General features: G+C 40.0%; 1 protein-coding gene across 8 annotated transcripts in view; it reads right to left on the bottom strand.

Moving 5' to 3' along the window:
* The window catches only part of arhgef28a (Rho guanine nucleotide exchange factor (GEF) 28a), a 61,157-nt gene that overhangs the window by 35,410 nt on the left and 12,347 nt on the right, over positions 1–13,400 (bottom strand). For all 8 annotated transcript variants that reach the window (XM_079657961.1, XM_079657962.1, XM_079657963.1 and 5 more), the window contains exons 5-9: positions 5,047–5,236; positions 4,732–4,915; positions 3,657–3,726; positions 1,215–1,261; positions 961–1,033 (exon numbers count right to left, since the gene is read on the bottom strand). In XM_079657961.1, coding sequence (XP_079514087.1) covers positions 961–1,033; positions 1,215–1,261; positions 3,657–3,726; positions 4,732–4,915; positions 5,047–5,236 — 564 coding nt within the window. The remainder of the gene's footprint in view (positions 1–960; positions 1,034–1,214; positions 1,262–3,656; positions 3,727–4,731; positions 4,916–5,046; positions 5,237–13,400) is intronic.

The following is a 13,400-nucleotide window of genomic DNA, read 5'->3' as shown; positions in this document are numbered from 1 at the left end:
TTAATGTATGTGGCTCATCTAAAATGTCAGCTTTTGTAAAAAGCTACGAAATTTGAGCTTGTTAACATTCCCCCCTCTCAATTCAAGTACAGAGCCCCACTGTCCGATCCAGGGGAGTCGGGGGAGGGGACGGCAGGGAGACAGGCTAGACTAGGAGGGGGGGCATCTCCGTTCCTGACCCCATTCCTGCTTTTGTCCCAGTGACAGGGCAGATTCCTGGGCTGAGTCATTGTGGACGCAACCTGCAGCCAGACTCCAGGAGGATAATACGTCGGTTTAATCAAACAAAACTGCTCATTAACCTTCTCCAGAAGTGGATCCCTGTCTGTGTCTGCCAGGCAGTTAGTGTATTGATTTCTTATGATGTGATTCAAAACAGAGCTCTACATATTGTGCAAGCGCCACCAGAGAAAAGCTCGAGTCAGGGCTTCTCCTCCACCTTATTATCCCACACCCTGCTGCTCAGTACAGCCACAGATATGCTGTTGTGTTTCTTTTTTATGTGTAACAGATTCATTATTTAAGACACATGGAGCTCCTCGCTTATACCTGTGCAAAATAAAAATATTTAACCAAAGTTTGATTAATGACATACGAATCTCCTCCAAGAAAACATTCGCATTAGCACATCAGGTATTCTGGATAAAACTCTTCAGGAATTGAAACCAGATGCCAGTATTATTGCCATAATATTAAAATGGAAAAACGATTTTGGGTTTGGCTAGGTTGGTATTGTGTTGCTTGAGGTAGATACATTGAGAGAGGAGAGAAAAAACACTTTATATTCACATATTTTGTATATTTAGAGGTACTTCAAATAAAGTGCCTTTTTTTACTTTCTGAAAAACCCTTTATATTGTAATAAAGTGCTGTGTGAATTTATTTAAAAACAACATAAAACTAATTCTCTCGATGTGTGCAAAATAGAGAGAAGAGGAGATCAGAGAAGAGAAGAATTACCAGATAATGAGGATGTGTACTCGTCTTCATCGTCGTCATCATCCAGAGAAAGGACAAGCTGCTCATCAAATACCTTTCAACAAAACAGAAATCACACAGAGGAAGCATGGCTCTTAAGAGAATTCAAGTATTGTTTACTTTGAGTAAACAGAGATACGATCACAGTGAAATGCAAGAACCAGGAGGAACTGAAGAGGCAAATCTATAAACATTTACAGCGACACTCACAAATATATATGTGCATGTATACTCACGTTGTCCACCAGCGTGTGCTCCTTCACTTGGAGCTCCGTGCTGATGCCTGGGCAAAATACAAATGTTTAGCCAGGAGTTGATTCATGACAGGCTACAGCTCTCCTCCCGAGAGGAAATGTGCACATGGCACGGCATCAGCTCCTCTGGATGTGTCTTCACTTTCCAGGAATTAAAAAATGTTCTGTGAGATGTTGGAACAGAGCACACACTCCCCCCAGTGAGGTTGTTATTGGGAGAGGATTAATGGACGGGGCTGAAGTCGGACAGGGTTAAGGTCAATACCGAGGTACACTTCCTGCTCTGCTTTATGAGTCGATACAGGCACGTGCCATCTCTATGGTTACTAAAAACATTGACCAGGTAGGAGAGAGCTACCCAGAGTGTGTGTGTGTGTGTGTGTGTGTGTGTGTGTGCGCGTGCGTGCGTGCGTGCGTGCGACAAGAACAATATGTAAGATTTGCAGTGGTGGGTAGTGATGAGTTACATTTACATTACATGTCACTTGTTAGACGCTTTTATCCAAAGCGACTTACACACTCAATACTGTGGACAATCCCCACAGGAGCAATTTGGGGTGAAGTGTCTTGGCCAAGGACACAACGACATGCTGACTGCAGTGGGGTTTGAACCTGCAACCCCCTGATCCCAACACCAAGGCTCTATCCACTGCGCCACACGCCTCCTGTTACTATGTTTATGTTACATTATTAGTAATTTCATTAAAACATCTCAATCGTAAGAGTGGTTGTTTTGCAGAAATACTTTTTTCCTTTACCAACTTCTCCTTCATTTTAGGTATATATATATATATATATATATATATATATATATATATATATATATATATATATATATATATATATATATATATATATATATATATATATATATATATATATATATATATATATATATATATATATAACCATGAATAATGTTAATATCCGGTATTTTGTAGTTCTTGACTGACAAAACAAGACATTGAATTTGAGAAACTGGGACATTTTTCACTGTTTTCTGACATTTTATAGACCAAACAATTGAAAGATTAATCTAGAAAATACAGTCATCAGATTAATTGATGAATAGTTGATATTTGCAGCCCTAGCTCACACACACACACACAAGGATTTATTTTTCTCTGGTTTTAAGAGTTTAACAGTCATTACCTGCACATATCTCTCTCTATTTGGCACTTGAATGACACTTACAGTGCACTTCTCATTTGTTTTTTTTGAGGATCTGTTTGAAAAAATACAATAAGTTGTGTATTACACAGCATCTAATTAAGTTCATCTCTGCTTGATTAGTTTTAATGGTTGTTATTCTTGAAGATAGTTATTTCTACATGTACTTTCACTTGAGTCAATATAATTATAAAGTGACAATAGTTTTGCTTGAGTACCGTTGTGTTTACTCTACCCACCACTGAAGGTCTTAAAGGATCTTCCTGTGCGGTTAATAGCCAGCCCAAGCATGTCACCAAAGGAAGAGAAAAACAATCTGCCGCTCAAGATTTCTCTGTACTCTCTGAGGAAGAACAAACACACGTGTAGGAGGAGAGTGTGCCTTTTATGGTCTCTTTCAAGAGTGTTTTCTTAGTCTCTTTAGGTTGTGAGTGATGGATGACCATACGGTTTGCTCAACTGAATCTGTGGGGATTGTTTTCCACAAATGCACGCAGACAGAGAGCAAATATTATAAACTGTTTTTGCAAGAAGAAAACTATCATGGCGTATTACTTGGTAATCTGTTGATTATTTTATTTTCTCAGAATCAAATAATAATTTAGTGTTGATAATAAAACAAGACGTCTGGGAAAATGTACCTAAGCCTAAGAACACGTCTTCAAATGATTTGTCCGACCGAAAACAGTTAAAAATCCAAACAACGTCAGCATTTAGAAGCTGCTTCCTAAATGAGTTAAAATACTAATTAATTTGTTCAAATTAGTTGAATGTAAATTAAAGGAATGAGTTGTATTTTCAGCACTACACACATCATTGAGTCTAATGTCACTGTGGACTTTGAGTGTGTTCAGGTGTACGTGTCTGGCGTTTGTTTTTCAGAGCTCGTGTTACACAGTTAACATAATGACAGCTAACATAAGGAGAACAAACACAAAGCAGGTATCTGGATTGTGCTCACCTGTCACTCAAGTCAGATGATCACAGGCTGACACTTGATTAAATGTTCTTGCTTTAAATTAGTGTTATTGTGTACATATTCAATGTACCTTTTGTCTAAAAGTAGAAATTCTTAAAGTAGCATTGTACTTTGGATGCAGGTAGGATATGGTAAAAAGCATCTTGTGACAAACAGTCCTTAATAACCTGATTTTCAGATGAATGCAAATAAATCTAGAGTTAATAAAAAGCCACTGTAAACGGGAATGTTATACTTTATAGAGCACAGAGTTAGATTTAAATAAGCCACTTTACCTTCATCAGGAGGAAGGAACTCTTTTTTGCCCGTCTTGTCTACCTCACTGTCAGCTTTGAGCATGTTGATCTGGAAAAGAAACAGATATGTTAACAAAATTGAATGGAAAAATATACCCAAACTAATCTCCAAAACCAGCAAAAACAATATAAGACATACTGTAATGGGATCACACTAGCTGCAGCGCTAAATCCCACCTGAAGCGTAAAGAGGGGGAGGCTATTGAGGTCACAAAATATGTCCAAAGAAATACACGCCAACCGAAACACCACGCTGTTCGAAACAAGGCCATCTTTGAACTTTACCTTCGTTTTTACTTCAACTACACATGTAAATGTCACGCCTCAAACTGACGGCACTTGTCTCAATAGCATGTTTTAAATTGAAGTTGTCAGAAGTCCTTACCACCAGCTGCTCTTGCAGTAATAAGTAGTACCTTTCTTACTGTTCTAATCTGCACAATGTAGTAACTGCTTTTTCATCTTTTGTTTTCTTAGTTATGCTCTCTGTATTTTTTATGTTTGTGTTATGTGTAACGTGGCTGCCTTCTTGGCCAGGTCAGCATTGCAAATGAGATTCTATCTCAAATCTTTTATCTGGTTAAATAAAGGTTAAAAAGAAAAATGGTTGTGAAGCAATCTTGTTACAAAACTGTCCACAGACACCAACTGAACCACACAAACACAGAATCACAGAGAAAACAATACCAGAGTCACTGCAGCCGCTGGTTGACTGGAAGTTGTACAAGTTGTACTATCAATGTGGACCTGTGTGTCCTTTCATATCACCGCTCATGCCCTCTGATTTATTATGCATTGTTGTGTTCACCGTTACCTGCTCAACTCTTATCAACATGTCTGACTGTATATTAAAGGGTGTGGGAGTCAAGGGCTTTCTGTTTACACAAGCCCGAACAAAACCTGTGCAAACGGCCTTATCTCGACAGCAACACACATAGCATCATTAACAGAGACCCATGGGAATATTTATCAGCCCTTTCTGTTCTATATTGTGCATTAGATAGGAATACAATAAGGACTTTAAATAAAGGTGTTCCTGGTTGTTTGCTCTCACCCGTTTGAGGATGCTGTGGTCTGCCAGTTTGTCTCGGAGGGTGATGATGGCGTCCTGAGGGGGTGGGGTGGATGTACGTCTCACAGTCAGGATCAGGGAGTCCGTCGCGGGACAAAACCTCAGCATGAAGGAGCTGTCGGCCCACACACAACACACACCTGGAGCAGGGCCGTCTGCAGGAGGACTGGGGAGGAGAGAGAAAGATGACAGAAAGTGAGGTAAAGTTCATTTACTGAGAACAGAAAGGAGCCTTCCCTATGATTCAGCCTTATCAGAAGCCTTGATTATTCAATTTGTAAAAAGGAGTAGCCTTACGCTGCAAGCACCCTGAACATGGCATGCTGTCCGTCCCTCTGAGCCAGCTGCAGGGGGGTGTCTCCCTCCTGATTGGGTAAGGTCAACGCCCTCTGACCTCTCGGTTGGTGGATTAAGAAACGGGAGAGATGGACTAAACCCAAACGCACTGCGAGGTGAAGGAGGGTCTCTTTGGGATGGAGATCAGCAGCTGGAAAAAGGGACGAAAAAGAAAAGGGAGTCGGGCAAAGATATAACGTTAACTGTTGCTTTACCTGAAATGTTTGGAGGAATCAAGACGTATTGCATTAGTATTTTGGGATTGGTTAAGTGAGGTTGTTGCCATGTGTTAAATACTATTATACTTAATATTACATACTATATTAAGCTTCAAAAGTATACTGTACAGCTTGTTTAGTTGGAATGCTGATACAGCATTCCAACTAAACAAGCTGAACAGTATACTTTTGAAGCATTCCAACTAAATGCTATTCTACGGACAAAAAGTGTATTATTCCCCCGGAATTTTGCACCTCTTCTTCTCCTGCATTGAACATCGCAGAAACTCCGTTCAAACATCAAAACAGCTCGATCGGGAATTGATGCCTATTACTTTTCTCATTCATAACTTTCATAATTCCAGAGATAAATCCCATAATGCATCACATTTTTAACATGGAAGTCAATGGATAAATTCTTCAGATTTCAACAAATCTTCATCAGACTTCAACTGCTCACTGTTCATTCATACTTTCACTCAGAAACCTCATTCCAACTTTAAAATGTTACACATCTTTCTGACATTATTCGTGTAACACAACTTTTAAATCTGATTCTTACTTTTAGAGATATTAAACATTGTTCAGACCTTGTTAAAGAGGTTTTCTTCAGATTTTAGCATTAACTAGATTGCGTGATGTGACAGCTAGACGGTAGAAAATCTTGAAATTTGTCTTCATATATTTTTTTAAAACTGCCATAATTCCCAAACCCTACATTCCTATAAAAACTGCCATAGTTCCCAAACCCTACATTCCTGAGACATAATTTGTCATGACAAACGTAGGAAAACATCTCATGGCTTGAAAAATGACAAATAATTAAGCGAAAAAATAATTAAACAAAATGCCTCTTGAGGGCATGAAGTGACAAAAACTTTCAACATGCCTCCATTAAAGCCCATTGTAATTTCAGGCTGATATTTCCTCACGGCAGCAGCCGCACACCTTTAGTTAAACTGCCAAAAAGGCCACATTATTAACCCGAAATTACACACAAATTACACTTCAGATACTCAACTTCCTTGACATGCTTCACGTTTTGAAATGTCACAGATATCTGTTACGGTTCTTCCACAAAACGTGAAGCATGTAAGAGGTTTATTTCTCATTCAGAACAATGGAAACCTTTGATCTCTGGACACCTCGTTAGCTCAAATAAACACCTGTGTCATGGAACACGATGATGTCATCACTCCAACTGACATGCTCAGAGCAGCAGACTTCAGATAATGGTTAATGGTCCTGCCCTCAACAGTCATCATATGCCGTTTCCATGGAAACTCATCCCTCGCCATAAAAGACGATGTCGCTATACATTAACTTCTATGAACATTTTCAAAAAGCGCTCAAACTTCACATGTGTGCCAACAGTCAAGCCGTGAAGACATCTACGGGACAGTTTTGAGATTTCTTCAAAAATACCGTTGCCATGGCAACACAATGCTCGCCATGAAACACGGTTTTCTCATAACTTCAGTGAAAATGCTCCAAACGTCCCAAAACTTCACAGGTTTGGTAACGATGCAGCCACCAACGCATCTAAGCGTGTTATGGGGTGTCATAAATGCCGTTGCCATGACGACAGACCACTCGCCATGAAACACGATGTTGCTGTAAGTACGATGGACACGGTCCGATCGTCCCCCACACTTTGCTTGTATATCACCGGTCCATGCCTCAACAGCTCTACGCCAAATCTGAGATCTCACCATATCCCGTTTCCATGGAAACGCATCCCTCGCCATAAAACATGATGTCGCTATAACTCCTATGAAAAGGTTCAAAAAAAAAGTGAAAATGCCCCAAACACCACAAAACTTCACAGCTTTGGTAACGATGCAGCCATCAACGCATCTAAGCGTATTATGGGGTGTCATCAAATGCCGTTGCCATGGCGATAGATCACTTGTGCCATCAAGTTAGTTCAGAAGTTTGCAATTCAAATATTCTGCTGCTTTTCCAAGTCTTTTTACTTTCTTTTCTTCTCTTATCACACATTCAAGCACCCAGTTTTCATGTATCATTTCAATCTAAATTCTTCACTTTCTTCTTACACATTACATTTCAGCATAGCAGTTTAGCGTCAGATTTTCAGCATAAAGCATTCCCACTAGCAATTTCTTCAGGAATTGCATTCTCTAGTTCGACGTACGAAATTCTTTATTATTCCGACTTTATTATTTTGCGCCTCTTCTTCTCCCACATTCCATGTCGCAGAAACTCCGTTCAAACAACAAAACGTTCAGCTCGGTCGGTTATCGATGGCTATTACTTTTGTCATTCATAACTTTCATAATTCTAGAGATACATCCCATAATTCATCACATTGTTAACATTGAAGTCAATGGAGAAACTCTTAAGACTTGAAAAATCTTCATGCGACTTCAACTGCTAACTGTTCCTTCATACTTTCACTCAGAAACCTCATTCCAACTTTAAAATGTTACACATCTTTCTGACATTATTCATATTAAACAACTTTTAAATCTGATTCATACTTTTAGAAATATTAAACATTGTTCAGACCTTGGTAAAGAAGCCTTATTCAGATTTTAGAGTGCGTGATGTCACAGCTAGAGTGGAGGACAGATTTAATTTTGCCTTTGTAATTTCTTTCAAACCTGCCATAATTCCCAAACCCTACATTCCTGAGACATAATTTTTCATGAGAAACGTAGGAAAACATCTCGTAGCTTGAAAAATTAACAACATTTAAGCAAAAATAATTAAACAAAATGCCTTTTGAGGGCATGAAGTGACAAAAACGTTCAACATGTCTCCATTAAACCCCATTGTAAGTTCAGCTTCATATTTCCCCACCACAGCAGCTGCGCACACCTTTAGTTAATCTGCCAAAAAGGCCACATTATTAACCCGAAAGTACACAAAGAGTACACTTCAGCTGCTCAAGTTCCTTGACATGCTTCACGCTTTGAAATTTCACTGATATCTGTTACGGTTCTTCAACAAATGTTCACATGTAAGAGGTTTATCTCTCATTCAGAACAATGCAAATGCTCTCCTCTCACTGATTACTGCATATCACCATGGAAAACTTGGAAACGCATCCCTCGCCAAAAAACATGATGTTATCGTAACTGATATGAAAATGGTCAAAACACCACCAGACTTGAGATGACAGTTAATGGTCCAGCCCTAAACATGTCTATGTGCCATTAGTGAGTTTTCCTCAAAAGCTGTTGCCATGGCAACTAGGGTTGCAAAATTCCGGGAATTTTCAAAGATGGAAACATTGCATGGGAATTAACGGGAATAAACGGGAATTTATGGGAATAAACTGGGAATTTTCTAAATTGAAGGTTGGCTCTTCATAGGGAACTTAAATATAGTTGGGGAAAGCATACGGTATCTTAGCATAACCTTGACTAAAACAAACAGATGCCATTCAAGTACACTTGAATATCCATGCCATAGCAGCACACTGCTTGGCTATTGAGACCACACCCCCCTACAGGCACTGTGCATTCCCGATCCGATCTTAATGCAATGCATTAAGAGAAAAAAAGGTAACAGATAACGGCTAGTCATCCAACGCGATGAATTCAGCTTTCTTGGCTGTTATTTTTTTGGCCATTTCACTGTTCTGGGGCAGTTTCTCTTTCCTTTTAAAAGTCTCTGAAAGTGTTGGTTGTTTCAGTGCCGTTACCTGAGTGGCCGCTGTGTACTCGTCTTGTTGTTGTTTGTGTTTGTTTCTCAGGTGGCGTATTAGATTGGTCGTGTTGAACGTAGCTCTGTTCTTTCCACCACGCGGAACCTCCGCCTTGCAAACATTGCATCTGGCTGTTAAACTGCCTTCGCTTTCAATTTTATAATACTTCCAAACTCCTGACATTTTCTCTGTCCCGACTCCCGAGTCACCAGCTGAACGTAGCCTCTCGTTAGCTTACTGCTACTATTAGACTAAAAAAACTAAGGCCTCAGGATGAGTTTAAGACGTGAACATGGTCATTTCTTTTTTTTAACATTAAAGAAAATAATTAAAATATTTTATAAAAAAAAAAAAAAAAAGATTCCCTATCCCCGATTTTTTTTCTCCCAAATCCGATCTTTTGAAAATCACGTGACCGGCTCTGATCCCCGATCACGTGATCGGATCGGGACACCTCTACTAATGGCAATAAAACACGATATTGCTATAACTCCTATAAAAATTGTCAAAAAGTGCTAAAACTTCACGTGTGCTAATAGTCCAGCCGAGAAGACATCTAAGGGACAGTTTTGAGATTTCTTCAAATGCTGTTGCCATGGCAACACAATGCTCGCCATGAAACACGGTTTTTTCCTAATTTCAGTGAAAATGCTCCAAACAGCCCAAAACTTCACAGGTTTGGTAACGATGCAGCCATCAACATTTCTAAGCGTATTATGGGGTGTCGTCAAATACCGTTGCCATGGCGACAGATCATTCGCCATCAAGTGAAAAAAACCTTTTAAAAAACGAAAAACTTCTTGGTTGATATATCATTTTCTGAAACCCCTGAACATCCATATCAGATTATTTGACTACTCTGTTAGTAGAGAAAAATATAAGCCACGTATTTTGATAATCGATCATCGGAAATGCTGAGTTCAGATTCTCAGATATAGAGATATCCTGCTGTTATCGGTTTTATATCGTATTAAACTACATTTCTTCACCTTAGCCTTTGAGATGGACTGAATATGAACTGGACTTGAATATCCATGCCATAGCACACTGCTTACTGCATAGCTATTGAGACCACACAAAGGTTCGCAACAGGCTCACAAATGTGAGAGTGGAAAAACTGGTTGACATTCGGGGAAACCTAAGGCTCTCTGAGCCTGACACAGAGCCATCCTCAAAAAGGCTGGACAGTGACACTGAAGAGGAAGACTCAGAGTTGGAAGTTGATGAGGACCAGGAAGAGCCCGTTGACTGAAAGGGTTTCGCAAAAATGCAGAGGATTGCTTGAAGGAAGATGTGCATGTTTAATGGGACTTTTTGGAGGGAGAAGGGCTCTTTTCATTTAACATTTTGAATGGGTCTTTGTGGGGATTTTTGGATGGGGGATGCATTTTTGTTCATTTTTTAATGAGTGGGGTTGGGGGGGATGAGTAATATTGAACTCAACATTCCTGTTTTCGTTCTTCAATTAAACAAATAATTGTTCAATAACATAATTAAAACTTGTTCTGTTCTACTTAAATTTCAACAAAAAAAAATCTGTTGAAATTTCATGTTTTTTCGAATATTTCCAAAATTCTCCAGCTTAACTTCTGGAAATTTACCGGAAACTTTCCGCCCCTTTGCAACCCTAGGCTCACTGTGGTTTACTTAAATGAAGTAAGCCTTTTCCTCCAACCCTCAGATTGATCAAGGCGTGGTTTTGTACACACGCTTTCTCCACTGTGCTCAGATGTACAGATATTCTGCTGCATATGTACGGCATGGCATGTATCGCATTAATAAAGCGTTCAGATGGAGGAATGAACTCTGGGTCACGCAAGGTCTAGTATATCTAGTATATCGATAATATATTATCTAGAAAAACTGGATATTTCACTGAGCCAACACCTGTTGTGAACCAACCGATCCTGCCTCCTGCCACGTGTGCAACGGAGTATAATGATGTATAAACACAAAGGATACAGGTGTATAAACAACCCTCACTCACTCTGAATGACTCTTTAACATGAAAGTGCTGATATCATGCTGTAGCAGGGAGGCAACCGCTTCTGATGATCACTGCTCAGCACAAATCCTCCATATACACCCTTTTTGTTTTGTAAACACGGGATGAAAGACAGCTTGAGGCCCAATCCCAAACCACTCCCTCGACCCTACCCCTCCGTGACGGAGTGAACTCCGTCTATAGCCACACTCGCAGCTCAACGAGGCTCCCTCCTGTCAGGTGGAGGGAGTAAATACAGCAGCAAGCTTTGGGACGGCCTCCCCTCTCTCCGGCAGAAACAGGAAATGCCGTAACTGTATGTAACAACGGTTTCAAATCAGCATCTCTTTGATAAAAAATGTAAATTAATAACTCAAATAAAACTCCAAACATCTTTAATTGTGTTACTTTTTTGTAAAGCTATTTTAGTTTTAAACCTGATGTTTATAAGCTTCTTAGTTTTTGCAACAGTCTGTAAATATACACAACTTTATAATAAAATGCATACATTTACCTTTTTCTAGACTAAACACATGTATGATCCTAAGTTAAAACATATGAGGTTATCATGAGGTTGTTAACATCACTGTTTATCAGTGGATGTTTGCTGGAACTACTTGTAAACAGCATGTTTCCTGACGGACACACACAGCGTGACTTCGGTCAGGTAGAGACCGGTCAAAGTCAGCACCGCTGCAGACTCGCTGTTTGAGGGCTTGATAGCCCACTCCCCCTCCACACCGCTCCACACTCGTTGGTTTGGAACAGCCCTCAATATGGCGGACCCTCCGCGTGAACGCGCAAACGAAGGGGTAGGGTGTAGGGGTAGGGTGTAGGGGTAGGGTGTAGGGGGGCGGTTTGGGAATGGGCCTTAGAGTCGACTCAAGGTATTTTATCTGTACGCCTTCCCTGTAAGTGCGGGTAATAGCTGAAGGTTGCCATGGTGCCTTTTTTCCCACCCAGAAAAAAATGTGCAGAATAATTTAACTCTTATTTTCTCTGTTTTCAATGTGTTGCCGGGAACCCCGGGGGCAACTGAAACTCCCCGTCACCTCCACAATGGCGCCGTTAATTGTGACCCGGTTTCACGCAACTGAGAGAAGTGAACACTGATCATGCTCTCCATGCAAAGTTCAACAAACAAGAATGTCATTGTCGATCACACCAGTAAATAGTGCCCAGCAGAGGGACTATGGGCCGACAGCTACTTTGCATTTGCAGCCTGCCCATGTTTTGCATGTGCAATGGGTTTTTCTAAGCAAGCCATGTGCAAATACCATACTGCAGTTTAAAGGTGGGGTAGGTAATTCAATTCAGAAACACTTGTTGTTATATTCCATGGAATGCTCTTAACATCCCGATAGCAATGAATGCATTAAATGCTTTGACAATAAATATATACATTTCATCTCTGGAAGCCGTAGTACTGTAAAGCACGACCAATCATCTGAGCTGGCCCGGCTAAAATAACTGGATGGTCTACCTGCCTGTCAGCCTTCCATCTGTGCACAAACTTATCTTGTGCCCTCATTGGTCATGTGCGTGTGTGTTGGAGGAGGGGATCTGTAAGAAAGTCTGAAGGAAGGGGTAGATTGTTTTCGGCTGTACTTTCAAATTCTAGCGCACTCGAGCTGGTTTCTCCATTCTTACCTACCCTACCTTTAATGAGAGGACAGCCTACAACTGTATGAGGCCTTTTAACCAGGCTATGTACTTGAATTGTAAAAAGGCAATTAGCTGTATTAGCCAATTATACTTTTCGATAACAGGTCATGTCATCTCTTAAAATGCACCCATGTTAAATCAATACCTTTTTTGTGTTAGGCCCTCAGTTTGTTAAAAAAAGTGCTTTGTAATAATGAACCATTATAAATAACTAATTCTGAGGCCTTTATGCAAGAAAGACACAGCAGTGGTGTTGAGCAGTGGGAGTGCAGTGCAGAGGAGGATTGTGGGAGTGGTTTTAACAGGCACAGATTTCTGCAAGGCAACTCTAATCTGGCTGAGGAGGAATAATGGCAGTAATTGCTCCGTCTTCTTCAGAGCACACTGGCCAGCTGGCTGGTCCTGCACATCATGTGATGAAGATGGTGGGTTTCGAAAACCTCTGAGCACTAAGAACAGCACGTTAAAAGTATTTCTGCAATTATAATTGGACTACCCTACTTCATAGCTCGATAAATGAGCTTGCTAGTTCAGCATCTAAATTGTATAATTTAGAGAGATAGTTTACCATTTGCACTTTTGATCATTTTAAGATCAAAATGGCTATAAACATTACCGATGAAATAATGCGTGTGTAAATAAAAGGTAACTAGTTTGAGAAACACTATGAAGATATATTTTCATTATTAATAAAAAACATTTCAATATGGGTCATTTTTTATCCACTTTTGGAAGAGTGTAGATCTAATTGAACTATACATCAAAAAAGTCTCCT

Source organism: Notothenia rossii (assembly GCF_949606895.1).
Source record: "Notothenia rossii genome assembly, chromosome: 11".
NCBI classification, from domain to species: domain Eukaryota; kingdom Metazoa; phylum Chordata; class Actinopteri; order Perciformes; family Nototheniidae; genus Notothenia; species Notothenia rossii.
The sequence above is the reverse complement of the archived record's forward strand: the minus strand, read 5'-3'. Positions and strand labels throughout refer to the sequence as shown.